Source organism: Oncorhynchus gorbuscha, linkage group LG09, assembly GCF_021184085.1.
Source record: "Oncorhynchus gorbuscha isolate QuinsamMale2020 ecotype Even-year linkage group LG09, OgorEven_v1.0, whole genome shotgun sequence".
NCBI classification, from domain to species: domain Eukaryota; kingdom Metazoa; phylum Chordata; class Actinopteri; order Salmoniformes; family Salmonidae; genus Oncorhynchus; species Oncorhynchus gorbuscha.
This window is the reverse complement of record NC_060181.1, coordinates 95,436,777-95,458,685: the sequence shown is the minus strand read 5'-3', so window position 1 is coordinate 95,458,685 and position 21,909 is coordinate 95,436,777. Positions and strand designations below refer to the sequence as shown.

Below are 21,909 nucleotides of genomic sequence, written 5' to 3'. Positions count from 1 at the left end.
GGGGAGTGCTGAGGTAATACAGTAGGGGGAGTGGGTGGTAATACAGTAGGGGAGAGGGTGGTAATACAGTAGGGGGAGTGGGAGGTAATACAGTAGGGGAGTGGGAGGTAATACATTGGGGAGAGTGGGAGGTAATACAGTAGGGGAGTGGGAGGTAATACAGTAGGGGAGTGGGTGGTAATACAGTAGGGGGAGTGGGAGGTAATACAGTAGGGGGAGTGGGAGGTAATACAGTAGGGGGAGTGGGTGGTAATACAGTAGGGGGAGTGGGAGGTAATACAGTAGGGGAGTGCTGAGGTAATACAGTAGGGGGAGTGGGAGGTAATACAGTAGGGGAGTGGGTGGTAATACAGTAGGGGAGTGGGAGGTAATACAGTAGGGGAGTGGGAGGTAATACAGTAGGGGAGTGGGTGGTAATACAGTAGGGGAGTGGGAGGTAATACAGTAGGGGGAGTGGGTGGTAATACAGTAGGGGGAGTGCTGAGGTAATACAGTAGGGGGAGTGGGAGGTAATACAGTAGGGGAGTGGAAGGTAATACAGTAGGGGGAGTGCTGAGGTAATACAGTAGGGGGAGTGGGAGGTAATACAGTAGGGGGAGTGGGAGGTAATACAGTAGGGGGAGTGGGAGGTAATACAGTAGGGGGAGTAATACAGGGAGGTAATACAGTAGGGGGAATGTGGGTGGTAATACAGTAGGGGAGTGGGGGTAATACAGTAGGGGAGGTAATACAGTAGGGGAGTGGGTGGTAATACGATAGGGGGAGGTAATACAGTAGGGGGAGTGGGAGGTAATACAGTAGGGGGAGGTAATACAGTAAGGGAGTGGGAGGTTATACGGTAGGGGAGTGGGAGGTAATACAGTAGGGGGAGTGGGAGGTAATACAGTAGGGAGTGCTGCTCAGTGTGAGGTAATACAGTAGGGGAGTGCTGCTCAGTGTGAGGTAATACAGTAGGGGAGTCCTGCTCAGTGTGAGGTAATACAGTAGGGGGAGTGCTGAGGTAATGAGTAGGGGGAGTGCTGCTCAGCGTGAGGTAATACAGTAGGGGGAGTGCTGAGGTAATACAGTAGGGGAGTGCTGCTCAGCGTGAGGTAATACAGTAGGGGAGTGCTGCTCAGCGTGAGGTAATACAGTTGGGGGAGGTGCTGCTCTGCGTGAGGTAATACAGTTGGGGGAGTGCTGCTCAGCGTGAGGTAATACAGTTGGGGGAGGTGCTGCTCAGCGTGAGGTAATACAGTAGGGGAGTGCTGCTCGGCGTGAGGTAATACAGTAGGGGAGTGCTGCTCAGCATGAGGTAATACAGTAGGGGAGTGCTGCTCAGCGTGAGGTAATACAGTAGGGGGAGTGCTGAGGTAATGCAGTAGGGGGAGTGCTGCTCAGTGTGAGGTAATACAGTAGGGGGAGTGCTGCTCAGTGTGAGGTAATACAGCAGAGGGAGTGCTGAGGTAATACAGTAGGGGGAGTGCTGAGGTAATACAGTAGGGGGAGTGCTGCTCAGCGTGAGGTAATACAGTAGGGGAAGTGCTGAGGTAATGCAGTAGGGGGAGTGCTGCTCAGTGTGAGGTAATACAGTAGGGGAGTGCTGCTCAGTGTGAGGTAATGCAGTAGGGGAGTGCTGCTCAGCGTGAGGTAATACAGTAGGGGAGTGCTGCTCAGCGTGAGGTAATACAGTAGGGGAGTGCTGCTCAGTGTGAGGTAATACAGTAGGGGAGTGCTGAAGTAATACAGTAGGGGAGTGCTGCTCAGCTTGAGGTAAAACAGTAGGGGGAGTGCTGCTCAGCGTGAGGTAATACAGTAGGGGGAGTGCTGAGGTAATACAGTAGGGGGAGTGCTGCTCAGCTTGAGGTAAAACAGTAGGGGGAGTGCTGCTCAGCGTGAGGTAATACAGTAGGGGGAGTGCTGCTCAGTGTGAGGTAATACAGTAGGGGGAGTGCTGCTCAGCGTGAGGTAATACAGTAGGGGAAGTGCTGAGGTAATACAGTAGAGGGAGTGCTGCTCAGCGTGAGGTAATACAGTAGAGGGAGTGCTGCTCAGCGTGAGGTAATACAGTAGGGGGAGTGCTGAGGTAATACAGTAGGGGGAGTACTGCTCAGCGTGAGGTAATACAGTAGGGGGAGTGCTGAGGTAATACAGTAGGGGGAGTGCTGCTCAGCGTGAGGTAATACAGTAGGGGGAGTGCTGCTCAGCGTGAGGTAATACAGTAGGGGGAGTGCTGCTCAAATAGAATGTTTTATGTGTTCTCCACACCCTCGTACTCACGAGAGCGTCCTGGGAGAATGCACCCAGAGCGTATGAGCGTCCTGGGAGAATGCACCCAGAGCGTATGAGCATCCTGGGAGAATGCACCCAGAGCGTATGAGCGTCCTGGGAGAATGCACCCAGAGCGTATGAGCGTCCTGGGAGAATGCACCCAGAGCGTATGAGCGTCCTGGGAGAATGCACCCAGAGCGTATGAGCGTCCTGGGAGAATGCACCCAGAGCGTATGAGCGTCCTGGGAGAATGCACCCAGAGCGTATGAGCGTCCTGGGAGAATGCACCCAGAGCGTATGAGCGTCCTGGGAGAATGCACCCATAGCGTATGAGCGTCCTGGGAGAATGCACCCAGAGCGTATGAGCGTGGGGCAAGGATGGTATTCATTTTAAAAAACACCAAATGTTTTTAGCTCCATCATCATCTTCCATACTCTAATGGATTTGGGAGGAGGCCACCAAAAAATGTGCACACATCATGACGGGCCACACACACACACACACACACACACACACACACACACACACACACACACACACACACACACACACACACACACACACACACACACACACACACACACACACACACACACACACACACACACACACACACACACACAGGTTGTGAGCGTTACATTTTAGTGGCCCTCCTCATGATAGCTTAGAGAAATGTTAAAGTTTATAGTTCCATTTTGAGCAATTCCACATATTTTGCCATTGGGTGTTGAGATAATGTTGTAGTTTTAAAGTTTGCTGCAATTCTCATTTTGCAAAATGACATGTTTTACATCTAGCTTCCCACAATTCTACTAATTTTGCCATAGGGTGGAGACAAGTGTTTGAAGTTTTTAATGATATCTGAGTGAGACTGACTAACAAAATCAATGAAGGCCCCTCTGCCGGTAATTCGAACACGATAACAAGTTTAGATATCTGGCTCCTAAATTAATTTAGCAATCCACCCCCCCCCCAAAAAAAACCATTTGCTGACATGGGCTAATTGACTGATCGACATAACAAGAGAAATAAACGGCTGATGCTCGACCACATTTAGAAATTGCACCTTGTGTATTTTACTATTCCAACTCTCAACAGTAAGGCGAGACCCCAACTGTCTTCCGAATAGGAAACGGATCCAACCGGGGGGGATGGGGGGATGGGGGGGCAGGGGGATGAGGGGGCAGGGGGATGGGGTGGAGGGGGATGGGGGGCAGGGGGATGGGGGGGGGGGCAGGTGGATGGGGGGGCAGGGGGATGGTGGGGGGGGGGGCAGGGGGATGGGGGGGCAGGGGGATGAGGGGAGGGGATGGGGGGGGGAAGGGGGGGGGGGGATGGGGGGAGGGGGATGGGGGGGGGGGGGGCAGGTGTCCGTCCCCGCTGTAATGCCTCAGCGGCTGTAAACTGTCATCACAGTGGTCAGTCAGACAGTGATGCAACAAGCAGAGTATCACTCTGTAGCTCTACCCTAGCTTGTGTCTGCATCCCCCCCTCCCCTGTGAAGTGTATTGGGACCTTGTGATAATGTATTTTACTTTGACTTTAGCCCGACTATATCCTTTAAGTCACTCAATAGATGAACACTGAGAAACACTGTAGAAGCCTGGAGGTGAAAGTGGCCATTTATTTCAACAGCTATAGAGCCCTGGAGGTCATGTAGCTGTTGAAAAGCATGTGGGGTGTTTGTCAAGCCTTGGCTTGTGGGAGATTTAATTTAATCTCATTGTAAAATAGACAGACTTTTTTTGTTGTAGTTCTCCCCTCAACGACTCTTTAGATGAAATATTCAACAGCATTTTATCTCCAAGACAAATTGCCTTACAACCCCACAAACAGCTTTTCGGTTAATGCATCTGTGCAGAATGATTTCCACTCAACTTGACAAAGATGCTGCTGTTGTCATTTATACTGGGTACAGAGGGTAAACAGACACATCTCACACAGACACATCTCACACAGACACATCTCATACAGACACATCTCACACAGATACATCTCACACAGATACATCTCATACAGACACATCTCATACAGACACATCTCACACAGATACATCTCACACAGATACATCTCATACAGACACATCTCACACAGACACAGACACAGACACATCTCATACAGACACATCTCACACAGACACATCTCACACAGACACATCTCACACAGACACATCTCACACAGACACATCTCATACAGACACATCTCACACAGACAGATCTCATACAGACACATCTCATACAGACACAGACACATCTCATACAGACACATCTCATACAGACACATCTCATACAGACACAGACACATCTCACACAGACACATCTCATACAGACACATCTCATACAGACACATCTCATACAGACACATCTCACACAGACACATCTCATACAGACACATCTCATACAGACACAGACACATCTCACACAGACACATCTCATACAGACACATCTCATACAGACACATCTCATACAGACACATCTCACACAGACACATCTCATACAGACACATCTCATACAGACACATCTCATACAGACACATCTCATACAGACACATCTCACACAGACACATCTCACACAGACACATCTCATACAGACACATCTCATATAGACACATCTCACACAGACACATCTCACACAGACACATCTCATACAGACACAGACACATCTCATATAGACACATCTCATACAGACACATCTCATACAGACACATCTCACACAGACACATCTCATACAGACACATCTCATACAGACACATCTCATACAGACACATCTCATACAGACACATCTCATACAGACACATCTCATATAGACACATCTCATACAGACACATCTCACACAGACACATCTCATACAGACACATCTAACACAGACACATCTAACACAGACACATCTCATACAGACACATCTCATACAGACACATCTCATACAGACACATCTCATACAGACACATCTCACACAGACACATCTCATACAGACACATCTCATACAGACACATCTCATACAGACACATCTCACACAGACACATCTCACACAGACACATCTCATACAGACACATCTCATACAGACACATCTCACACAGACACATCTCACAACAGACACAGACAGATCTCATACAGACACAGACACATCTCATACAGACACATCTCATACAGACACATCTCATACAGACACATCTCATACAGACACATCTCACACAGACACATCTCAAAACAAAGAGACTCAAGAAGTAGGAATATATCTGCTTAATGTATTTATTTATCTGTTGACACAATTTTAGTAAAAACATAGTTGAATGCTGATAATAATTCATCAGGGTGCTATAAAAACAGAAGTGTATTTTACAATATAAATATGTCTAATTTACAACATGTCTTCTTTTTCTCAGAGCAAGTGGAATTAATTATATTACAGAATGGTAGGACAGTTTTTTGTTTTAAATCCCGGCAACAGCTACGCTCCCTTACGTATTTATCTGGACAGTGAAGCGATTTCTTTTAATTAGTCTCTTATAGATGAACTGTTTTATATGAAGCGACAGTACAGAAGGTGCTATGTTTAAACATGTTTGTTTTTAAACCGTTTAGAAGATAATAAAAAGATAATTAAAGTACCTATCATAAAAGTATTAAAGTATTTCTACAAGTTTGTATTACATTTATTTTTTGGGGTCAAAAGTTGAGCATTTGATCCCACATTGATATCACACAATGACTAATCAAATCAAATCCAATCAAATCAATTTTATTTTATATAGCCCTTCGTACATCAGCTGATATCTCAAAGTGCTGTACAGAAACCCAGCCTAAAACCCCCAAACAGCAAGCAATGCAGGTGTAGAAGCTCGACTACATCGAGCTTGTGTCTCTACTAACTTGTTTATGTGCATTTGATGTTTGTTTTGGGTGGCGTTTTCAGATTATGTCGAGGCCGATAGAAATTAATGGTAAATAATGGCATTGTGTCATTTCGTTCACTTTATTTTTGTTTCTTGAAAGAATATAACATTTTTCTGAAAATGTCGACATTAATGTGGATGCTACCGTGATTTTTGTGCTCCAGAGTGGTTCGTCGGTCGAAAGGCACTGCATCTCAGTGCTTGAGGCGTCACTACAGACACCCTGGTTCGATTCCGGGCTGTATCGCAACCGGCCGTGATTGGGAGTCCCATAGGGCGGCGCACAATTGACACCAGCGTCGTCCAGATTTGGCCTGTGGAGGCCGTCATTGTAAATAAGAAATTGTTCTTAGACAGACTTGCCTAGTTAAATAAAGGTCAAATAAAATATAAAACAGATAATCATGAATAATGATGAGTGAGACATGTTTAGGGTGTTATGATTTTTGTCATGATCATTATTCATGAATAATTCATGATCCCCTCATGAATAATTCATGATTCATACATAATCAAGGATAGCATACATATTATTAATGTAGTGGTGTTCGGGAAACATATTCTACTCTCATTTACAATAAAAGTCACTCCAAAATGACACAATACATTGTTGACCATTCATTCCTTTGACAAAAAAAATGTAATACACTTTAAGGGAATTTGTCCAAATACTTATGGCACTTTTAAATGGAGGAACTAGATACAGTCCATTAAAACGGACGCCTTTCTAAACAGTATCAACATGCCTTCAAATTAAAGGTGACATTCTGTACGGTCGCCTCATATAAACATTTTTATTTTTTATTTTATTTTTTATCTCAAATCCAAAATGCTGCGGTACAGAGCCACATTACATTTGTTTTAGCTTCACAGTCCAAATAAATATGTAGGGGAGTGTATATATATATATCTACTGTATTACAGCTACATGAAGACCTATGGAGAGGCTTGAAACCACACGGTAACCAGGTTTACATGTCAAATCTGTGTTTTTTAAAACATTTTTATTATTACATGTGATTATAAAGACACTTAGGTCATGTTTTATACAAAGGAAAACTAAGTTGATTAGACATTTTAACCCATTTTGTCTTTGCTATCCTACTTCTGAATCAGAAAGGGGTCAACATTTATGTCAAATATGAAGACGTGTAACATCGAAGTCACCAGAACCGACCATATTAGTTGTGTTGTTCAGAAACTAAGGAGGGATGGCTGTAAAATAGAATTAATTAATAAATAAATAAATAAATAAATAAATAAATAAATACATTAATAAATAAATACAAATAGAGTGGTCTAAATTAATTTTAGAGTCAGATGGGTTAATCCTTACAACAACACAAAAAAAAAACATATTTTAGGACAAACTTTATACTGTAGGATCTGGATCAACTCAGGGGTAAATGTTACATGAATGAATTGTCGTCATTTAGGAAAGCAAATGAACGTGGAGTGAACGTCATCGACACGTGCTATTACACCAGATACAACACTTTATTGTGTGTGTGTGTGTGTGTGTGTTCATGTTTAATTGAACTAGAATTGCATTAAAATGCCCAAAGGTAGACTATTGAAGCACTTGACTGGCAAAATAAAATAAAAACAACAGACTATAGAAATACCACAGACTTTAATAATGACTCTGCCTGGGACAGTTTCTACATCACACTGTTTTTTAAATGTTTTTAAATGTGCACACACACACACGTCTTAATTCTTTAGTTATGCTTGATTGTCTCTCCAAAGGAAATATTTCTGTCTAGTGTAGTCTTCATGAAAAGCACTTATCACTGTGAATACTACAGAAGCCTTTCCACTGATACAACAGGGTTGGGATGTTACAGGAAGATAATGACATAACTACATGTGGAAAAAAGTATGAGCTGGAAGTAAATTACATGTTTTGTTGGAAGCAACAAAAGGAAACATGATTGAATAGTCTGCAGTGGGGATACAATGTCTTAAAACATGGGCTGCACTGGGGATGTGAAGTCTTAAAACATGGGCTGCAAGTGGGGATACAATGTCTTAAAACATGGGCTGCACTGGGGATGTGATGTCTTAAAACATGGGCTGCAGTGGGGATACAATGTCTTAAAACATGGGCTGCACTGGGGATGTGATGTCTTAAAACATGGGCTGCAAGTGGGGATACAATGTCTTAAAACATGGGCTGCAAGTGGGGATACAATGTCTTAAAACATGGGCTGCAAGTGGGGATACAATGTCTTAAAACATGGGCTGCAAGTGGGGATACAATGTCTTCAAACATGGGCTGCACTGGGGATGTGATGTCTTAAAACATGGGCTGCACTGGGGATGTGATGTCTTAAAACATGGGCTGCAAGTGGGGATGTGATGTCTTAAAACATGGGCTGCACTGGGGATGTGATGTCTTAAAACATGGGCTGCACTGGGGATGTGATGTCTTAAAACATGGGCTGCACTGGGGATGTGATGTCTTAAAACATGGGCTGCACTGGGGATGTGATGTCTTAAAACATGGGCTGCAAGTGGGGATGTGATGTCTTAAAACATGGGCTGCAAGTGGGGATGTGATGTCTTAAAACATGGGCTGCACTGGGGATGTGATGTCTTAAAACATGGGCTGCACTGGGGATGTGATGTATTAAAACATGGGCTGCAAGTGGGGATACAATGTCTTAAAACATGGGCTGCAAGTGGGGATACAATGTCTTAAAACATGGGCTGCAAGTGGGGATGTGATGTCTTAAAACATGGGCTGCAAGTGGGGATACAATGTCTTAAAACATGGGCTGCAAGTGGGGATACAATGTCTTAAAACATGGGCTGCAAGTGGGGATGTGATGTCTTAAAACATGGGCTGCACTGGGGATGTGATATCTTAAAACATGGGCTGCACTGGGGATGTGATATCTTAAAACATGGGCTGCACTGGGGATGTGATGTCTTAAAACATGGGCTGCAAGTGGGGATGTGATGTCTTAAAACATGGGCTGCAAGTGGGGATACAATGTCTTAAAACATGGGCTGCAATGAGGATGTGATGTCTTAAAACATGGGCTGCAGTGGTATGACGGTGGGATGTGGGTGTGACTGAAGCATCGAGGGAGGGAACATGTTTGGGCGGGGCATGGCGTGGAACGTCACTGCCATCGGGTGGTGATGTAAACTGGGCGGGGCCACAACAGAGAGATGCGGTGTTGAGGTAAGAAAGGGAGAAGGTCCAGAGGGACACACATCCGCTCCCATAGGCTGGCGGCTGACTGGGACTGGCAGGACCTGGGGGAAGAGAGGGGGCTGGGAATGAGAGGGCAGGAAGGCTGCATGGTGGTAGGCATGGTGGTGCTGGTGGTGGAGAATGGTGATGGACCCGTTAGGCACGGGAGACAGGTGGACGGGGTGGAGCATGGGAGGACAGGAGGGAGACATGGGGACAGGAGACCCAGGCAGGACAGGCTTCATCTTCCCTGGGAACACCTGGTGTTGCCGATGGTGATGGAGGATGTGTCTATGGGTCTGGATTTGAAGGACACAGTGGTGTTTCTCCATGCCGTCAGACAGGTGCTGCGGATGGAAACTCGGAGGTCTGTGATTGTGGAAAGGGCTAGCGGGTCTATGATAGGGACTACACAGGCTGCCTGTAATGTTAAGGCCTCCTAGCCTCAGGCCCTCCCTGATCCCCATCTCGTCATTAACCCTAATCCCAGGATAACACCTCTGGTGCTGGGTATGACCCTGGGGAGGCTGGGGGCTGTGGCACCTCTGTTGGTTGGGGTAGCTCTGGAAACTCTGCTGACAGGACTTGTCCGGGCCCGTATTCTGTATCTGAAACCTCTGTGGAGTGATGAATGGAGGGGTGATCTCTCTCGCACCTAGTGGACTGACATGAGCTGCTACTGTCAGTGTTTGTCTTGTTATACAATCTTCTCCATTGTTGCCCATTTCTAGATTATGTACCATGATCGGGAGAGAAACATTGGGAGAGTTTTGGAGACAAATAGTGATGTGTTTGTTTTCATTAGTAATACTGATTATTTCTGAGGGATTTGGGGGATCTTGTACAGGCCCAGGTAGAGACGGAGAGGAAGAACTGCCTTCTTTGACGCTGGGAACATTGTTCTGAATCTGGAGCCGAGGAGAGCCTCCCATTGGCTTACTGCTGCGCTCTACAGCTGGCTGACTCGGGGCACTACAGCTGGCCAGTGGACCTTTAACAACAGGGTATTCTACATCCGTATTCATTAGATTCTGGAGGTTCATCTTACATCTGTCATCAGACTGTACATCCACAGGAGGTTCTGCCATGTGAACATTGTGACCTACAGGAAGGTCTGAGATGTGAGCATTGTGATCTACAGGAAGGTCTGAGATGTGAACATTGTGACCTACAGGAGGGTCTGAGATGAGAACATTGTGACCTACAGGAAGGTCTGAGATGTGAGCATTGTGACCTACAGGAGGTTCTGAGATGAGAACATTGTGACCTACAGGAGGGTCTGAGATGAGAACATTGTGACCTACAGGAGGGTCTGAGATGAGAACATTGTGACCTACAGGAGGGTCTGAGATGAGAACATTGTGACCTACAGGAGGGTCTGAGATGAGAACATTGTGACCTACAGGAGGGTCTGAGATGAGAACATTGTGACCTACAGGAGGGTCTGAGATGAGAACATTGTGACCTACAGGAGGGTCTGAGATGAGAACATTGTGACCTACAAGAGGGTCTGAGATGAGAACATTGTGACCTACAGGAAGGTCTGAGATGTGAGGAGCATAACTGTCCCCTCTCTGCCTCTTCCTCTGTCTCCCCGCCCCACCACAGGAAACACAGACAGACCAAGAGGACCCCCCCTCAACCATTGAACCATATGGCCCATTGGGCTCTACCATTACAGGTGACTGACACTTGGTGCATGGGACCTGGTGGTCAAAGCCTTGCTCATCAGCATCAAGCAAAGATGATGCTGTCCGCTTCCTTCTCAACGATTGACCGATACAACAACAGTCTTTACCACAGCTCTCTGGTGAAAGGGATTTAGTCATGCTTGGTTTTTGGGTAATGGTCCCTGGGCTTTGTGGTGTCAGATGTGTCATCACCATGGTTCGTTTTTGTCTAACAGCCCCAGCGGGGTTCTCTGTGTAGGGTTTGTCGTGGCTCTGTGAGCTCTGTGAGCTCTGTGAGCCGTGTCCTGCAGCGTTTCTCTGTTCTGTTGATGGATCGACTGGGTCTCTCCTGCCGTCGCTCCCGAACACCTTTTCAGAATCCGTGGCGCCCTCATCACAGAGACTGAGGCTGCCCGCTGATCCGCTTAGACTGCCTGCTGTTTCCTGTCTGCTCCTCTCTTTCTCCCTCTCCTCTCTCTCCTCCCCCTCTCTCTCCTCCCTCACTCTTTTCACCCTCTCTTTCTCCCTCTCCTCTCTCTCCTCCCCCTCTCTCTCCTCCCCCCCTCTCTCCTCCCTCTCTCTTTTCACCCTCTCTCTCTCCCTGTCCTCTGTGGCAGAGGGAGCAGCGTGGCCGCTGTCAGCCTGATTTTGAGCTGATTGCTTTGACTTCTCTAATGGCTGTGAAGTGGGGCCTCTAAATTGGCTATCAAGTCCTTCCCAACACTCTGACGGTCTCTGGAATTTGTTGCATTTCTCTGCATCGCTCTCCACACCTCCATCCGTCTCAGTCTCTCTGTGCCTCTCTTCCTCATATCCTCCTCTCCTCCTTCTCCTTCTCCTTCTCTTCTTCTTCTTGTGGCTCCTGTAATGGCGCCGGTCTCTGGATTTACATTTCTTGATGCCTGCTGCTCTCTTGCCAGTCTGATCTTTTGACTGACTACTAGATTCACCACTGCCGTAGACTCTGCTGTGTCTCTTCAGTTGCAAGCTGCCGATTTCTGTGTCTATGTCACTCATGTGGTGATCACATATGAGACAATCCTTCCTCTCCACTGTCTCCCTGTCATCTCTGATAGGGATATGATGGTCTGGCCTTGAGTAGGCCTCTTTGTTGTGCTTGTTATCTATTAGTTCCTCAGAACAGACAGAGGTTGAGCCGATACACAACGCCTCAGATAACCTCGGCTCCGTCTTACTCTGACTGTCACCAGTACGAACCTTCGCCCTGCTCTGCGACTGCTGCGAGGCCCTAAAGTCAAAATGGAGTGGATTGCAGCTGTAGGAGAGACAGGGCTCTGTCCTGGTGAAGGTCAGCATCTCTGAAGGCCATTGGAGAACAGTGTATCCATCTTTGCTGAGCACAGAGAAGAACGGCTGACTGGGCTTGGTGAAAGGACACGACAGGGTCTTCACCACCACCGTCATGTCTTCTCCTTTCTCTCTCGCAGTCCCAGGACGCTCAGAGGACTGAGAGGAGGAGGAGACGTTCTCAGGGGGACCATCAGAACTGCTAATGGAGAAGTGTTCTTCCCCCGAGACTGTCCTTTCTACTCTATGAACTTGTTGCTGTTTGCATGTTTCCGGTTCAGCCTCTGTTGAGCCGTTTCTCTGAGTTTCCTCAGAGTTTGGTGTATCTACTACTGTGTCTGGGTCATCTAGGGGAATGTGACAAAGGGATGCAGGTAATTGGGAGACAGAGGACACATAATGTCCGGCGATGTCCTCCGAGTTAACCAGCACAGAATACAGATGTGATGCCTGTGGAGCCATGGGGATGTCAGACCTGGACAGCGTATCTGAAGACTTCTGGCTCCCCTCACTAACACCGTTAGGGCTAAGATCGCCAGGCTTAGTGCCGTTAATCTCCACACCCGCAAAACCCCGTCCTTTCTCCTCTGCAGTGGTTGAAACAGGGACGTTCAGCTCAACGAGGGGAATTCTGAGCTTCCGTGTTCCGGTACGTTCTTTAGAACCCTCCTCAGTGTTCTCACAGAACACGGCCGCTGCAGAATCCAGCTTCACCGATGCTTTCTTTGGGAATGAGAACGAGAAGGCGATCTTGTGCCTTTTGTAGGTTTGCTTCTTGGCCTTGCCGTTGTACGGCCAGTACGATGTCTGCTGGGTCTTGCTGTTGGAGGCCAGGCCAGTGCTGGTGCCTGTGGTGTGGTTGTGGGTGCCGGTCTCCAGCACGGTGGAGTTGTGGCTCTCTTCTGACAGTCCATCAGTCTCTCTGCAGCTGGCGTCCACAGCTACAGTAGTAGACTTGAACTTGGGGCCACTGCCTGGAGCGCTGAAAAAGAAAAATAAACATTTGAATGAATACATGTTACTCCGTTGTTATGTGCAAATCCCTCAAGGATATTAATGTTCATAATTCATGTGGATATACTTAAGCAAGGACTCAAGGACTCAACCCTAGACGGCTGCAGTGTACACTTCAGTTATACAGTGTATCCAGTATATCCATTTTACAGTTTCTTCAACAAGGGTTCTTCTTTGATCCTCAAAGTTCTTTGAAGAACCTTAGGGTTCTTGGCACTGACAATTTCCCCCCAAAAGGTTAGGAGGTACGGTTCATCGAGGAACCTCCTTAGTAGGTGGGGGGTGGGGTTCTTGACAACTTCACAACTGAAACATTTGGATTTAAATTTGAAAGGACAGCAGATGTAGGCACTTAACTGAAAAAAATGTCATAAAGCTCTCCTCAATTTAAGGTAAGGTTTGTCCTTTGTATGATCTAAACGTAATTGTTTCGTGATAATTCCATATATATCTTTTCCAATTCATGCAAATCTTTCTGAAGCAGAAAATGACCACAATTCAATGGATATCAATCAACAAAGAGTAGGCTATGAGAATATGTTGAAGGCTAGCTGTATTGGGTGCAGATGACTCACTTTGCGTCTGTGTCTGCAGGTATGCAGACGAGGAGTTAAGCAAAGGTATGTTATGCAGATCACATCTTCCTCTCTTACCACTTCAATTAATATCCCATAGATGTTTACATTATGGACATGGGATGTGCATGAAAACCACTATGGTCAAGGGTGGCAGGTAACCTAGCGGTTAGAGTGTAGAGGTGGTAGGTAACCTAGTGGTTAGAGTGTAGAGGTGGCAGGTAACCTAGTGGTTAGAGTGTAGAGGTGGTAGGTAACCTAGTGGTTAGAGTGTAGAGGCGGTAGGTAACCTAGTGGTTAGAGTGTAGAGGCGGCAGGGTATCCTAGTGGTTAGAGTGTAGAGGTGGTAGGTAACCTAGCGGTTAGAGTGTAGAGGTGGTAGGGTAGCCTAGTGGTTAGAGTGTAGAGGTGGCAGGGTAGCCTAGTGGTTAGAGTGTAGAGGTGGTAGGTAACCTAGCGGTTAGAGTGTAGAGGTGGTAGGTAACCTAGCGGTTAGAGTGTAGAGGTGGTAGGTAACCTAGTGGTTAGAGTGTAGAGGTGGTAGGTAACCTAGTGGTTAGAGTGTAGAGGTGGTAGGTAACCTAGTGGTTAGAGTGTAGAGGCGGTAGGTAACCTAGTGGTTAGAGTGTAGAGGCGGCAGGGTATCCTAGTGGTTAGAGTGTTGAGGTGGTAGGTAACCTAGCGGTTAGAGTGTAGAGGTGGTAGGGTAGCCTAGTGGTTAGAGTGTAGAGGTGGCAGGGTAGCCTAGTGGTTAGAGTGTAGAGGTGGTAGGTAACCTAGCGGTTAGAGTGTAGAGGTGGCAGGTAACCTAGCGGTTAGAGTGTAGAGGTGGTAGGTAACCTAGCGGTTAGAGTGTAGAGGTGGTAGATAACCTAGCGGTTAGAGTGTAGAGGTGGTAGGTAACCTAGCGGTTAGAGTGTAGAGGTGGTAGGTAACCTAGCGGTTAGAGTGTAGAGGTGGTAGGTAACCTAGCGGTTAGAGTGTAGAGGTGGTAGGTAACCTAGCGGTTAGAGTGTAGAGGTGGTAGGTAACCTAGCGGTTAGAGTGTAGAGGTGGCAGGTAACCTAGTGGTTAGAGTGTAGAGGTGGTAGGTAACCTAGTGGTTAGAGTGTAGAGGTGGTAGGTAACCTAGTGGTTAGAGTGTAGAGGTGGCAGGTAACCTAGTGGTTAGAGTGTAGAGCTGGTAGGTAACCTTGTGGTTAGAGTGTGGAGGAGGCAGGTAACCTAGTGGTTAGAGTGTAGAGGTGGTTGGTAACCTAGTAGTTAGAGTGTAGAGGTGGTAGGTAACCTAGCGGTTAGAGTGTAGAGGTGGTCGGTAACCTAGTGGTTAGAGTGTAGAGGTGGCAGGGTAGCCTAGTGATTAGAGTGTAGAGGTGGTAGGTAACCTAGTAGTTAGAGTGTAGAGGAGGCAGGGTAGCCTAGTGGTTAGAGTGTAGAGGTGGTAGGTAACATAGTGGTTAGAGTGTAGACGTGGTAGGTAACCTAGTGGTTAGAGTGTAGAGGAGGCAGGGTAGCCTAGTGGTTAGAGTGTAGGGGTGGCAGGTAACCTAGTGGTTAGAGTGTAGAGGTGGCAGGTAACCTAGTGGTTAGAGTGTAGAGGTGGCAGGTAACCTAGTGGTTAGAGTGTAGAGGTGGCAGGTAACCTAGTGGTTAGAGTGTAGAGGTGGTAGGTAACCTAGTGGTTAGAGTGTAGAGGTGGTAGGTAACCTAGTGGTTAGAGTGTAGAGGTGGCAGGTAACCTAGTGGTTAGAGTGTAGAGGTGGTAGGTAACCTTGTGGTTAGAGTGTAGAGGAGGCAGGTAACCTAGTGGTTAGAGTGTAGAGGTGGTTGGTAACCTAGTAGTTAGAGTGTAGAGGTGGTAGGTAACCTAGTGGTTAGCGTGTAGAGGTGGCAGGTAACCTAGAGGTTAGAGTGTAGAGGTGGTAGGTAACCTAGTGGTTAGAGTGTAGAGGTGGCAGGTAACCTAGTGGTTAGAGTGTAGAGGTGGTAGGTAACCTAGTGGTTAGAGTGTAGAGGTGGCAGGTAACCTAGTGGTTAGAGTGTAGAGGTGGTAGGTAACCTAGTGGTTAGAGTGTAGAGGTGGTAGGTAACCTAGTGGTTAGAGTGTAGAGGTGGTAGGTAACCTAGTGGTTAGAGTGTAGGGGTGGCAGGTAGCCTAGTGGTTAGAGTGTAGAGGTGGTAGGTAACCTAGTGGTTAGAGTGTAGAGGTGGTAGGTAACCTAGTGGTTAGAGCGCTGGATCGAATCCCCCGGGCTGACAAGGTACAAATCTGTTGTTCTACCCCATGAACAATGAACAAGGACGTGCCTAGTTAAATAAATAAGTTACCACAAAAAAATAATAATAATATGAATACCGTCGTATTAAACATCTGTATAATAAAAAAATACAATAAAAAATGGATTCACAGACATCACTCTCCCGACACCTCTGATGAATATAACAGGAAACCTTTCCAGTCACTATGGAAACGGAGAACATCAACACATAAACACGCCAGAGGATATTCCCATTGGACGTGGGCCTCTGCTGGGAGTTTACCTTATATTTAGATGTTTTTTTTATTCTTTATATATATTTATTATTTTTTATTTATTTATTTTATTTAGATCGGTGGACTAGTAACCGGAAGGTTGCAAGTTCAAACCCCCGAGCTGACAAGGTAAAAATCTGTTGTTTGGCCCCTGAACAAAGCAGTTCACCCACTGTTCCCAGGCCGTCATTGAAAATAAGAATTTGTTCTTAACTGACTTGCCTAGTAAAATAAAGGTGAAATTAAAAATGTAACAAAATGTAACAAAACTTTAAACACACACAATACTGGATAAGAGTGTCTGCTAAATGACTTAAATGTAAATGTAAATGTAACAATACAACAATTACACGTGAGGTTGCAAACCCTAGTCTGTCTTTTTTTTATGGCGGTTTGGGAGTAGTGGCTTTTTCCTTGCTGAGCGGCCTTTCAGGTTGTAGATATAGGATTTTAATGTGGATATAGACACTTTGTACCTGTTTCCTACAGCATCTTCACAAAGTCTTTTGCTGTTGTTCTTTGCTGTTGTTTAGCCCTACACTTTTTGCACCAAAGTATGTTCATCTCTAGGAGACAGAACGCATCTCCTTCCTGAGCGGTTTGACGGCTGCGTGGTCCCATGGTGTTTATACTTGCGTACTATTGTTTGTACTGATGAACATGGTACCTTCAGGTATTTGGAAATTGCTCCCAAGGATGAAACAGACTTGTGGAGGTCTACAATTGTTTTTTGAGATCTTGGCTGATTTCCTTTGATTTCCCCATGATGTCAAGCAAAGAGGCATTGAGTTTGAAGGTAGGCCTTGAAATACATCCACAGGTACACCTCCAAATGACTCAAATGATGTCAATTAGCCTATCAGAAGCTTCTAAAGCCATGACATCATTTTCTGGAGTTTTCCAAGCTGTTTAAAGGCACAGTCAAATTAGTGTATGTAAACTTCTGACCCACTGGAATTGTGATATGTTGAATTATAAGTGAAATAATCTGTGTGTAAACCAATTGTTGGAAAAATGACTTGTGTCATACACAAAATGTCCTAATGTCCTAATGTCCTAACCGACTTGCCAAAACTATAGTCTGTTAACAAGAAATTTGTGGAGTGGTTTAAAAATGACTCCAACCTAAATGTACGTAAACTTCTGACTTCACCTGTATGAAGGTTCCCCAACAGTTTACGTTTGAAGAACCCCTAAAGGATAATTTAGGAACCTTTTCTTTTTAGAGTGTAAACAAGATGGTTAAAACTATATATGAACCCAGCAGGACAAGATGGTTGAAACTATATATAAACCCAGCAGGACAAGATGGTTAAAACTATATATAAACCCATTATAAAATATAAATAAACCCAGCAGGACAAGATGGTTGAAACTATATATAAACCCAGCAGGACAAGATGGTTAAAACTATATATAAACCCATTATAAAATATAAATAAACCCAGCAGGACAAGATGGTTGAAACTATAAATAAACCCAGCAGGACAAGATGGTTAAAACTATAAATAAACCCATTATAAAATATAAATAAACCCAGCAGGACAAGATGGTTGAAACTATAAATAAACCCAGCAGGACAAGATGGTTAAAACTATAAATAAACCCATTATAAAATATAAATAAACCCAGCAGGACAAGATGGTTAAAACTATAAATAAACCCATTATAAAATATAAATAAACCCAGCAGGACAAGATGGTTGAAACTATATATAAACCCAGCAGGACAAGATGGTTGAAACTATATATAAACCCAGCAGGACAAGATGGTTGAAACTATATATAAACCCAGCAGGACAAGATGGTTAAAACTATAAATAAACCCAGCAGGACAAGATGGTTGAAACTATATATAAACCCAGCAGGACAAGATGGTTAAAACTATATATAAACCCAGCAGGACAAGATGGTTGAAACTATAAATAAACCCAGCAGGACAAGATGGTTGAAACTATAAATAAACCCAGCAGGACAAGATGGTTGAAACTATATATAAACCCAGCAGGACAAGATGGTTGAACTATATATAAACCCAGCAGGACAAGATGGTTGAAACTATAAATAAACCCAGCAGGACAAGATGGTTGAAACTATAAATAAACCCAGCAGGACAAGAAGGTTGAAAATATAAATTATAAATACACCCAGCAGGAAAAGGTTGAAATTATAAATTATAAATACACCCAGCAGGACAAGAAGGTTGAAATTATAAATTATAAATACACCCAGCAGGAAAAGAAGGTAGAAATGATAAATTATAAATACACCCAGCAGGAAATGGTTGAAATTATAAATTATAAATACACCCAGCAGGAAAAGGTTGAAATTATAAATTATAAATACACCCAGCAGGAAAAGGTTGAAATTATATTTGAACTGATTAAAAACAGAAATGACAACATTACAACCTGAAGATGTTCTTTGTGACTATTAGCCCGCTTTAAATGTCAGGAACTATTAAACATTATCTGCGACAGATCACATCCCGTAGGCAAGAGGTACTTGGACCGATGATTGTAACCAAGTCCTGGAGATATGTTACTGGGTTTCTATACACACCATTGGACCTCTCTGCGTTGTTCGGCCAGCTCATGTAACCTCTGGAGTGCCCTCTCCTGTTTCCTCTCATCCTTCCTGGTTTTAGAGGCCACATTCCGGGCAAACTCTCTCTGCTTCAGCTCCTTTAGCCGCTGTGGATGGCAGAGAACAAATATTCAGTTTGATATCTCCATCATCATCACAAAGATATCGCTTAAGGTTGTGTCCCAAAACACCACCTTATTTCCACTATAGTGGATACGTTTTCACCAGGGCCCAAGTGGTGTACTATATCGGAGAGAGGACGCCTACATCTTGTGTTGAGGCTATTGGCGGCCCAGCCTGATTACCTCTCCCCAAACAATATACATCTAATCTAACAATGTATATGGAAGGAGGTAAATCTAATCCCACAATATATATGGAAGGAGATACATCTAATCCCACACTATATATGGAAGGAGATACATCTAATCCCACAATATATATGGAAGGAGATACATCTAATCCCACACTATATATGGAAGGAGGTAAATCTAATCCCACAATATATATGGAAGGAGATACATCTAATCCCACAATATATATGGAAGGAGATACATCTAATCCCACACTATATATGGAAGGAGGTAAATCTAATCCCACAATATATATGGAAGGAGATACATCTAATCCCACAATATATATGGAAGGAGATACATCTAATCCCACACTATATATGGAAGGAGATACATCTAATCCCACACTATATATGGAAGGAGATACATCTAATCCCACAATATATATGGAAGGAGATACATCTAATCCCACACTATATATGGAAGGAGATACATCTAATCCCACACTATATATGGAAGGAGATACATCTAATCCCACACTATATATGGAAGGAGATACATCTAATCCCACACTATATATGGAAGGAGATACATCTAATCCCACACTATATATGGAAGGAGATACATCTAATCCCACAATATATATGGAATGAGGTAAATATAATCCCACACTATATATGGAAGGAGGTAAATCTAATCCCACAATATATATGGAAGGAGATACATCTAATCCCACACTATATATGGAAGGAGATACATCTAATCCCACACTATATATGGAAGGAGGTAAATCTAATCCCACAATATATATGGAAGGAGATACATCTAATCCCACACTATATGTGGAAAAGGTTTATTGTACAGGATCTATAATATGTCTAAATATCTGTATATCTCTATGTAGGGTGTAAAGGGACAAAGTAACAAAGCTAACTGCATTATAATCCTCAGAGAGAGAGAGAGAGAGAGAATCCCAGAGAGAGAGAATGGAAGAGAGAGAGACATAGAATCCACAGAGAGAGAGAGAGAGAGAGAGAGAGAGAGAGAGAGAGAGAGAGAGAGAGAGAGAGGAAGAGAGAGACAGAGAATCCCAGAGAGAGAGAGAGAGAGAGAGAGAGAGAGAGAGAGAGAATAGAGAGACACAGAGAAGAAAGAGAGAGAGACAGACAGAAAGACAGAGAGACAGAGAGACAGAGAGAGACAGACAAAATAGAGAGAGAAATAGAGAGACACAGAGAGAGAGAGAGAGAGAGAGAGAGAGAGAGAGAGAGAGAGAGAGAGAGAGAGAGAGAGAGAGAGAGAGAGAGAGAGAGAGAAATAGAGAGACACAGAGAGAGAAAGAGAGAGAGACAGACAGAAAGACAGAGAGACAGAGAGACAGAGAGAGACAGAGAGAGAGAGAGAGAGAGAGAGAGAGACAGAGGGACAGAGAGAGAGAGAGACAGAGAGAGAGAGAGACAGAGAGACAGAGAGACAGAGAGAGAGAGAGAGACAGAGAGAGAGTGTCTCCTTCTTTTTCTCCTCAGCCCTACCATCGTGTTATTTTAACAGACTGCATGGGTATCTATCTTGGTATGTCATGGATTAAACAATATAATGCACTAGCAGCGCAGATTAAAAGTCCCTTCAGAACAACTATGGGAGGTGATAAAGGTGTTTTCACACCACTGTTACGCTTCGTCAAACCTATTTTCTGCACAAATGAAAAAACTGGCTTCAGATGTGACCGCTAAACTCCATGAAATTGGCCTATTTACTTCTAAAGATCAAACTCGCTGATATTAATTGGAATTTGCTTCCACTGTATGAATATATTTGTGTTTGTGAGGGGCCAGGAGAGGAGCGATGGAAACACTATTTTCCTATGTCATGTTGATTACAGTGTATATATATATATAGATATATATATATATATATACAAATGGGTAGTTGCATATTGGATGTTGTAATATATATTTTTAAACACATGTTTCGGTATTGTTAGCAAAATGGTAAATGTCACTTAAACATTGCATTCGTGACGTTGTATGAGATAACACTATGCATTGACACGCATTCAACACTTTCATTATATAATGTCAGCCAATTTCAATTGTCTGTATTTGCAAAGCTATTACATTTATACAGGTCTGCTTGTTTGCTCAGCGTTACTGTGTCATTGTTGTCACCAATTGTGTGGTAATGATAAAAATAGCATTGGTCACCTCAGACAGCGTTACAAGTTTAGCTCCAACATTGGTCACCTCAGACAGCGTGAGGAGTTTAGCTCCAACATTGGTCACCTCAGACAGCGTGAGGAGTTTAGCTCCAACATTGGTCACCTCAGACAGCGTGAGGAGTTTAGCTCCAACATTGGTCACCTCAGACAGCGTGAGGAGTTTAGCTCCAACATTGGTCACCTCAGACAGCGTGAGGAGTTTAGCTCCAACATTGGTCACCTCAGACAGCGTGAGGAGTCTAGACCCAACATTGGTCACCTCAGACATCATTACAAGTTTAGCTCCAACATTGGTCACCTCAGACAGCGTGAGGAGTTTAGCTCCAACATTGGTCACCTCAGACAGCGTGAGGAGTTTAGCTCCAA

At 44.6% G+C, this 21,909-nt stretch overlaps 1 protein-coding gene across 1 annotated transcript in view; it reads right to left on the bottom strand.

The window, feature by feature from the left end:
• Positions 1 to 2,230: 2,230 nt before the first annotated feature.
• Positions 2,231 to 21,909, bottom strand: part of LOC124044481 — a 192,066-nt gene continuing 172,387 nt past the window's right edge. Inside the window, exons 3-8 of the mRNA XM_046364110.1 lie at positions 19,009 to 19,139; positions 11,611 to 13,307; positions 10,193 to 10,812; positions 9,368 to 9,964; positions 4,209 to 4,336; positions 2,231 to 2,588 (exon numbers count right to left, since the gene is read on the bottom strand). Coding sequence (XP_046220066.1) covers positions 2,231 to 2,588; positions 4,209 to 4,336; positions 9,368 to 9,964; positions 10,193 to 10,812; positions 11,611 to 13,307; positions 19,009 to 19,139 — 3,531 coding nt within the window. The remainder of the gene's footprint in view (positions 2,589 to 4,208; positions 4,337 to 9,367; positions 9,965 to 10,192; positions 10,813 to 11,610; positions 13,308 to 19,008; positions 19,140 to 21,909) is intronic.